Here is a 9,770-nt window from a genome sequence, read left to right as displayed (position 1 = left end):
TATATATATAAAAAAATAGATGGATAGAGATGAGATGTTTTTAAAGAATGATATGCGTTTCATCTTTTTTGTTTCAAAATATGCTCTTCTTTAAACATTCATATCAACCCATGGGATAATATAAGTTAACTATACTTGGGTAACAATTTTCGTTAACAAGGTTTTTTAATAATTCCTACGGGACACAAATGAATGTCAAAGCACCTCTTCCAAGCCTCTCCTGTGGGTTCTGGTTCAGTAATCTTGTGATCAAATCCTGGGCGTCTACAGGAAGGGCATCATCTCCATCTGGCCAGATAATCTCATCTGCATAAGGAACACAGTGTATCAAATCCTTTTACGGCAGTTTCATTTTAAACCAGTTGGTAAAGCTTCCTGATCCTTTAATAGTATCCGTGTCCAGCCGACTGACAGGACGGTTCATCTGAACTCACCACTCACAACCTGTCCAAAAAGCTCTTCTGGTGTGTCTCCGAAGAACGGCACACACCCCACCAGAAACTCGTACAGGATGACGCCCATGGCCCACCAGTCCACCGGTTTCCCGTAGCCTTGCCGCAAGATCACTTCTGGAGCTATGTACTCCGGGGTGCCACAAACCTACGAATACAGACAGATTCTACGTTAATATCTAAACTATTAATAGTCACAGGTTGAGTATTATGTTGTATCATGTATGCCCACCTGCTTATCGATAAACTCCCTAGTGTCTTTCTCGACGTGGCCCTCATACAGATTGGTTGTCATGTTCATGAGGCCGATTTTGGAGAGCCCGAAGTCAGTGAGTTTAATATGCCCCATTGAAGTGATCAAGAGGCTGTTAAGGGTTTGAAAGAACCGGTTAGTAAACGTTACGCTGGCATACGGCTGCACAAATGAGGTCTGTGGTTCTTTTCTCACTTGTCTGGTTTGAGATCTCTGTGCACGATGCCATAACTGTGGAGGTACTCCAGTGCCAGAACCGTCTCAGCAAAATACATCCTGGTCATATCCACAGGAAGTGGGCCCATGTTCTTTAGCAGAGTGGCACAGTCACCACCTGGAGATCATATTAGCAACATGGTACATACTGAATCAATCATTTGGGAGCAAATAAGGTAAAAAAATAAATAAATGCATAAGACAATGAAACCATTTTTTTTGACCTTGCATGCAAGTTACCAAAACATATATCATTTATTACTCATAATAGCGTCATTGTAAGGGTGCTTTCACACTTGGTACAATTGCCTGGTCCGAAACGGAGTTCGGATTCAAAAAAGAGGATATGAACACAGTCCAAACTCTAACTTGAACCAAGCCAGCAACCGTTTCACCTGTTGTTTAGTAAATGGTGGCGCAGGAGAAGGTGGCAAAACGCATAGCACTGCTCTCACGTTTTTGAACTGTTCATTTTCTTTACAAAGCTTTAAATGCATAACGGCACTTGCGTCTGTCTTAAGCAAACACTATTTATTTTTTTAACAAATAATACATAGCTTTCACATTATTCAAACAAACCAAACTACAACGTCAAGAGTGCTAGTGTGAAAGCACCCTAAATCTCTTCATGCATTTCTCCCCCTATAGCAAATTGTTCTGTTTGTGAGCTCTGGTTATGGCGTGCGACTTAAAAAGTCTGGTTTTAAAATTGTGTTGTGTATTTCAGAGTAATTTATATTCGTGGTCTTATGCTGAATCTATTTGTTCCTAGTCGCATAGTTTTGGCCAAGCACAAAGTTAGATTTAACTATTTATTCTGAACTTTCCCGTAGTACAGCACTGGATTTGTTCGCCTTTATTTCCTCTTAAGCATCTTATACTTTTATAATGGCTGTTATTGCTCGTTAAATAGAGGCGGAGTTGTGCTAATGGCCACTGTTTCTGCCCCGTTTAGTAAAACTGGCTCTTAAAGTCGTTTCCGATCGCAACAGTCGCGCAGAAACAAGCTTGATATACACGATCGGATGAAATCAAACTAAAATCTACAGACTGGCTCAGTGTAGTATAGCCATCACCTTCCACATACTCCATGACCATACACAGATGTCTGCGGGTCTCGAAGGAGCAGAACATGCTGACCACAAAGGGATTCTCTGCAAACGTCAGGATGTCTCTCTCCACAAACACCTGCTGGATCTGGTTCCTCAGAATCAGGTTTTGCCGGTTGATCTTTTTCATTGCAAAACGTTGCCGAGTTTCTTTATGCCTGACCAGATACACAGCCCTACAGGAGAGACGGAAGAACATAGCATTGGGATGCTTGGGTAATGCTCTAGGAGCTTCCTGATCTTGAAGACACTGATCATCATTCAGTCAACATTTCCTCTTTGAAAAAAATCTGAACATAACTAGAAACTTTGTAACAAATGTTTTAGACATTCAGAATTAAACCCTTAAACCCGCCTCCCCCCAAACTGTTTTGTCAGCTTTTTTTTGGGGTCACCAGCCATCTTCAGAATTTTTTTGTTTATCTTTTAATTTATATTGTCAAATTGTCATGACCAAGCATAGAAATTGAGTAAAAAGTTATTTTTGCTTTCTTTGCACACAAAAAGTATTCTTGCGGTTTCGTAAGATTACGGTTAAAACATTGATGTCACATGAACTATTTTAAAAGACGTCTAAACTACATTTCTGTGTCTTGAACAAGGTAGCAGTTGGCAGCTAGCAACAGAAAAACAAACCGCCTTTGTGAATGCAATAATAAACCATCCTCTAGTCGCAGTCTAGTCTTTAAAGCCTGTTAAAGCTAGATTGATGATTAAAACTAGGCTCATTTAAATCACGTTTTGCCAGCTAAAAATGCCTTTCTATATCGTGATATGATTTGCTTACCCATAAGCTCCATTGCTAATGAGTTTAATAGTCTCAAAATCACTCTCCAGCGGTTTTCTTCGTAGTGGTGTGGGTAAAGATTTATTCTGCTGCAAGCAAAAAGAAAGAGACGTACAGTTAGTGACATCTTACGAAACCTAGCAAGGCTATTTAATGCTTCAGCTCTTTCTGAGGTGCATTTACCTCCGCGGTTTCTTCAGAATCGACCGTGAGCGAGGGGCCGGAGTCATACTGCTCCTCGAGCTGAACAACATCTGTCAAAAGAGATGAAGGACGCAACAAAAACAACGTGAGGCTAAGAGGAACTGACAGGCTTTCAAAACAAAACAGCCACAAAATAAATAACAGATAATTGCACCATCAAGAGGATCTCTGTTGAGTCCAAGCTGGCTGATTATATAGCGGGGAATATCGGTTTTGATGCCCTGGCCGACTTTGGCGTGACCTTCTGCAGCCTCCAGAAGATGGTAAAACTCCTCGGGGTCAAACTCCTAGGGAAGTGAAATCACGAAGCGAGTTTAGGAAATGTCAGACCCTTGGGAATGTTCTCTGCGAATCAGCGTTGGCGTGCAATCTCACCAGACACTCCAGCAGTCGTGCGGGTCGAGAGATGATGATGAGGATCTTCTTCACCAGCTGGGTGATTATTGAGACCTCCTCGCTCTCGGAGCGCTCCAGAGCCTAAGAGAGGCAAACACGATCTGTTAAAGGGACACTGCAGGACTTGCCTTGATCTACTGAAATCTATTAATCCTTAAGAAACAGACAGAAAGAAGAAGAGGGCACATAAAGGATTCAATTAGATTAAGAAAAAAATATTAAACATGCCAAGTTCGAAATGTTTCTTAAATGCAGACAATGAAATTGGATTTAAATACAACTTGTGTAAAATGTTAAATTGGGGTTTACGTTTAGTGTATTTACATTTGTGGACAAAATCTTCTGCAGTTTTAATGGCAGGTGGAAAACCAGGGACAAAGCTTTTATTTCTCTACTGGACTGGAGTGTGAGGTGCTAGATGACACACGTGTGGGAAATTAGACATTGACGAGTTGACTTAAATTATTCATCATTCCACATTACAGCTTTAGAACATATTAAATAACGGCAATTTTAATTCTGAGGAGAGCTGTCCCTTTAAGACAAACGACTAGTTACTGATTCTCACCAATTAGCTGATTATGTAAAATATTCAAACCCTTGGGGGTCAGTCTCTACAGTAAAAACAGTAATATTATGAAATAATTACAATTCAAAAGAACCATCATCTACTTGAATACATTTTCAGTTTTTCAAATTTATTCCTCTGATGCAAAGATGAATTTCCAGCATCGTTACTCCAATCATCATCGCACCCGATTCTTCATAAATCACCCTAATATGCAAATTATCATCATGATTGCTGAAAGTTTTGTGCAAACAGAAAACACTTTAGGATTCTTTGATTTGAAACAGAACTCTAAATTGATCAAGTGTGACGGCAAAGACTTAAAGCAATCTTGCTAAAAAAACAACAACAAAAGTACAAATTTCTCCTTTTAAAAAAGGCCATTTAATTAAAAGAGTCAGAGAGAGTTGGTGGAAAATAATTCAGCGGCATACTGTGCTGATCATCAAACAGACAGAAGATGACTGTATTCGTTCTGAACACTGGACAGTATTTGGCGAAGTGACTGGAATGTTATTTCTTGCTTGTGCAGGGGAATCTGCTGGCTTGTGGGATGCGGGAGTGGGAGGTAATGAGCTACTTGTGCTACAGGATCAAATCCTTTCTAGGCGCTCGTGTGAATTTTAAATCAACTGTGCATACTCACAGAATCTGCATTTGAGATGCATTAGATGGCAAAATATAGACGGAGCAAAACGTCGCGACGTATTCAAATATCCTATCCTTAAACGCAAGCATCTGCGAAACATTTTTAATCTATCTTGAGCTGCTGTCTCCCCGCGTAAAGGAGAGAAGCAGAGTAAACAAAGGATCGCGCTCGGTCAGACCACTCCTACGAAAAACTAAAATTACCGCATTTTTATGCATTTGATGAAGCCGAACAAAGCGAGGGAGACGTGCTATCAAATCAGCATTAAAGAGCCTCGTAGCAAGATAAAGTGTGTGACTCATGTTTCGCAGACAGCCAAATGCCACAGCGAGAGGGGTTTGAGGGAAACATGGATGATTCTAACTCGACACGAACCGTCACATCAAAACAATGAACCGTTTCCTTTTTTAGCACTGCAGCCAGCGAGTCTCTTTCCATCAGAAGCAGATGGCAGCTCAGACTCGACTGTGACTTGTGCCCTTGCAGCACAGAGCTTTATAATGATGCCCAGCTTCAAGCTGTCCTCACTGTTTACTTGGGGGGAAATTTACAATCTATTTATTATCATCAAGGATGGCGTTCCAGTTAATAATTCAGTTCAATATCATAGCAAAAACCACCCATCCGTCCATTAATTGTAATTAACTTTTGTTAAGAAGCCTGAAAATAGAATTACGAAATTAAAGTTATAACATTACTACTTTTTTGGTGATTCGGCACCATACTGAAAAATATAATAAATCCAGTAGCTTTCCAATTGCAAAGCTATTAAAACTGTAAAACTACTGTGAAGCACACAAAATATTTATATTTTTGAAAGAGCTACATGAGCACAAATTTATTTGTACAGGGCATTTTACACCAGTAGTTCAGTTTTGCTTTAAATAAATTAGTTTAACCTTATAATATTTATAAGGAATGCCACCGGAAATAAAAAGTTTAGTCTAAATTGAAGCAATTATGACAGAAATGTGTCGCTTTTTATACTAAAACATACTTTATAAATATAAATTTGTAAAGTAGACCATTTATAATAAGACTATTTGTATTTTTAGGGAGTACCATACAGCCATTCACGTTTAATTTACAGTTTTGTTGTGCAGCAACTTAAATGTTTTGTTGTAAATTAACTGTTATACTGTGATTACATTTAAAAAGATTAGTTTAATTAATGATTTTGATGACAAATTTTTATTCAAATCAAACACAGAAACCTAAAAAAACTAAATTGAAAAACACAGATTTAAAAAAATAAATTTATTGATTTAGTTGCCCTAAATTAAAAAGGTAGGACTTTAATTGTGAAAGGCTTACGCTCATTCTCAAACACGTGGAAACCATTTTCTCCCTCGTTAATGGTCAATAAATATTGCAAAATAACCGCAATATTTATGCAAAAAGTACTGTAATAACAGATGGGCCAAAAATCAAATTACCGAGTAAATCATGTAATCATTTCTGCCGTTATAGCAGCCACTGCTCAAAGTGGCCTTTATAAAAAAAAAGTCTGCAAATAGTTAAGCATAACGTCAGTGAAAAGAAAGCAGCAAACACTTTGCAATCCCAGAAGAGAGCAGAGAGTGACAGACTAACCGCGCAGAGCGGACTGATGTAACCACAAAACAACACAAAACCACAGGATTTGACCAATCAGTCAATCTCAACAGGTTGATGACTGAACAGTTAGAGCAGTTAAACTGCAGCATGACTGCAGCATCAGGGCCCTGCGCTTGGCACCGCTGACTAAGGGAAGTGGGAAACACTTTAATAGCCTTATCTATGAGCACGACATCCACCGCACAGCAGCGATCTGACAGTCTTGCCTGGGGTTGTCTGAACACTACATACAGGGTGGGCGTAAGCGTTGCTATGGAAACTAACACCCTGTAGTTGCAAAAGATGAGCATGGAGCTCGAACGGGGAGATCTATATTTCTAATCAAACCCTCTGCTGCAGGGTACGCACACATTTATGCACGGAACGACACGCGCCATTACGCACGCAGACGCTCACATGTATGCAAATGCAAGCGGCTCGAGGTTGCTCTTTTTTTTTTGTTGCAGGGTGTAAAAAAAAAAAAAAAATCTGAAAAATATTTATAGAGTAAAAACACCCTGGGGGAAGAGGTGGATTTCACACTTAGAGGAAATGGTCACAGCTGCTTTTGAGAAAACGTGATGCTTTGAGGCCCCTTAAAAAGGAAGCAGCAGCAGCACACCAACAACAGCAATGACAGAACCCAGCCTTGCCCTGATATTCCTGCCAAACCACAACCGCATCTCAGACCACCTGTTGGCTTTGGCATAATCAGAAAAAGGACAGCAAAACCAAGCTGACATTGGCTAAAACAACAGAAAATGGTTGTTCGTGCATGCGACAAGGACTCAAGCTAGATTTAAAAAGTTGTGGCGCGCAGGCAATGTTTTGAGTCTGGAGTATGTTTTACTACAGTCTTTCGACTTGTAAATTGTTTCACATTTCACCGTGTTACTTGTCATTTTTTGGGATTATCTGTGACGATTTCTGGGTTAAAGGTTTATCGAAATAAAATTACATTTTTGCATGTTAAAAACAAATACGGCTCTCGTGTTATTTCAAGTCAAGCTTACACAATGCCCCAGAAACTTTAAGCCGTCAAATAAATTTGGATCGAGCTCGCTTTTCAGCATATTTGGCATCCGTAGCAAGCATTTAGAGAGGTGCTTTGATGATTCACAGCCAATGCACAAACGAACACCATAATTCAGAATGGTGTAAGAGAAGTTGATCCACTTCATCTCGCAGCACAAAGCAGTGTTCTTGCACACTAAATTCTTTTAAATACATGGCTCCAGTATCACAAGTGAATCATCAAACTGAGCCACTGATATCCTGAAGAATTTCTTTTTTTTTTTTTTATCCAGCCTCACTGCTAGAAGACTCCATTTTGTATTGTTTTATAAACCATTTTCCCAATGGATTAATTAATATGCATTAGACTCAGGGTACAAGGTTTTCGGTGTGTGACAAATTTTAATGATTACGAATAAGAAAAAACATTCCACGAGTTCGCACTTACATATAATTAATCATAGTAACGGTAAAAGTAAGCGTGTTCGGCGTGCTGTCAGGGAAAGGGCTCGGAGGACTACCTTCCTCTTGTCCTTGAATAGCGAGTGATGCTATGAACGAGATCGAGGTAAGAGGCTTGTGTGAATTTATAGTAGGCTTCTCTTGCTCTGGTTGGATAATTGCGCGATTAGGAAACGAGTGCTCCTCCCGAAATCTGTTTATAGCTAAACAATTTCAGAATGCAGCCTTAAAACCCAATAAATACTGCATTCTTTAACAGACTAGGGCTGAATGATAATGATTAAATGAAGAGATAATCCCAATTATTTTGCTCAAACGATAACTAATGATTACTAAATGTCTTTGTTACATTTTCATCAATTCACTTTCACACAAACTCCAATAAAGAGATTTTAGCTCGCCAAATTTATTGAGAATGTATACACTTTATTTGACTTCTTTTGGACTGCCAGTAGGTGAGGGTTTTTGTTTGTTTTTTTTCACCATTGTAAAACTAAGAGCAGCAAGGAGAATTCCTGATTGGATTCGTTTGAAAGAAGAAAGTCATATACACCTAGGATGCCTTAAGGGTGTGCAAATTAAAATATTGGGGCGAATTAACTTTAATATTTGTTAGTAAACATTTTAACAAACTACGTCATTGCTTTTAACCATTATTGTTTCAAAGAAAGTCAAAGAAAATTAAAAAAATTGTTTTTTTCTTTATGACAACACAAAGTTCAGATTGAAACATCATGCAGTGCAACTCCACAAAACCTCAATTACACACACAAATATATTTTTTCGTCTCTAATGATTAAAAATGTCTTCACAAGACTACAATCTTCAGTGGAACCGACTTGCTTGTTTAAAGCATATGTTGCCCCCGTCTCTGATAATACAAAACTGATATGAAATCCATTTGTTAGCAAATATGACTGTCAACCCTAAATACTCAGGTGAATGTAGGTCTTGTGTCACTTTAATTTTTTTTTGTTTTTATGTACACGGGTCGCCCGTATGCGGGTGCCACATGCGAGAGCTTCTGCACTTGGCCACTTCTCCAACATCAGCAAAGACTCAAACAAATACCCAAACAAATGCCTGGATTCACTGAACTAGAAATTCCCGCCTCACCTCATGCAGCATTTTTTCCAGTTTATCCTGCAGCTCTATGAAGTACAGCGATGTGATCAGGCCCTTCTGGGATTTATCCAGACAGTCCCTAGCCAACTCCACCAACTGGTGCTGGATAAATCCCAAGACGCCATCTCCCAATGGTAGGGTGCTGTCTGGGGAAAACTGCCTAATGACTTCCAGCAAACGCTCCTCCATCTGAGCGGTGGCCTGCACACCAGAGAGAACATTAGGCATCTCAGATTTGTAGAGTAAATACTGGAAATAATCTGTTGGCGATACATACCTTTGGAAAGCGCTCCTTATAGACATGATTCATCATTATAATTTCATTATCAAAGGAGCTGCCAGTTCGTCCAGGGCTAAAACAAAGAAACAATAGATAGAAAATGAATGATACGCTGCACCAAGAAAATCAGGATGCATGACAAAATACTGAACCTGAAAATAAATCAACAATTAAACTGTACTAACATTTAAATTGCACACAAGACGGTATGTATACGTTTTTTGTATTATGATTTGACTCGACTTTGTTATATTTATATTTTATTTAAACAACGGCTGTAACTTTTTCCATGACAATTCAAGCTTACATTAAATAAAGACAACAGGTTAAAGTAAAAAATACAATGAATCTGTAACATAGCACAAATGAACGTTTGACAGCGATCTATCGCATCATATCAAAGAGCCAAAACTCCATTTATTGTTTGCATCTTTCGATATTTGCGGCCTTTTCCACAACAAGGCTTACTGTGATTACTGGATTTCATACGCTACAAATAAAGTTAATTGATGCTCACATATTAACTAGATAGCATAAACTAAGAGATGGCTAGATCAGTATAGATTAAAAACAGGAAATCAATACTGTTAGCTCAGCGCTCCCATTTGCAGAGCCGTCTAAAGTTTATTCATGTCAAGTAAAAAAAAAAAAAAAAAAAA

At 38.8% G+C, this 9,770-nt stretch overlaps 1 protein-coding gene across 1 annotated transcript in view; it reads right to left on the bottom strand.

Annotated features, from left to right (window-relative positions):
* Positions 1-9,770, bottom strand: part of LOC122353774 (microtubule-associated serine/threonine-protein kinase 4-like) — a 16,969-nt gene that overhangs the window by 6,528 nt on the left and 671 nt on the right. The window contains exons 3-12 of the mRNA XM_043251653.1: positions 9,109-9,223; positions 8,823-9,032; positions 3,397-3,498; positions 3,176-3,308; positions 3,001-3,071; positions 2,818-2,906; positions 1,998-2,206; positions 901-1,039; positions 685-817; positions 435-600 (exon numbers count right to left, since the gene is read on the bottom strand). Of these exons, the coding sequence (XP_043107588.1) occupies positions 435-600; positions 685-817; positions 901-1,039; positions 1,998-2,206; positions 2,818-2,906; positions 3,001-3,071; positions 3,176-3,308; positions 3,397-3,498; positions 8,823-9,032; positions 9,109-9,223 (1,367 nt within the window). The remainder of the gene's footprint in view (positions 1-434; positions 601-684; positions 818-900; positions 1,040-1,997; positions 2,207-2,817; positions 2,907-3,000; positions 3,072-3,175; positions 3,309-3,396; positions 3,499-8,822; positions 9,033-9,108; positions 9,224-9,770) is intronic.

The sequence above is a fragment of the Puntigrus tetrazona genome, chromosome 11 (assembly GCF_018831695.1).
Source record: "Puntigrus tetrazona isolate hp1 chromosome 11, ASM1883169v1, whole genome shotgun sequence".
NCBI lineage: Eukaryota > Metazoa > Chordata > Actinopteri > Cypriniformes > Cyprinidae > Puntigrus > Puntigrus tetrazona.
Note: the sequence above shows the minus strand (reverse complement) of the source record. Positions and strands in the feature narration are given on the sequence as shown.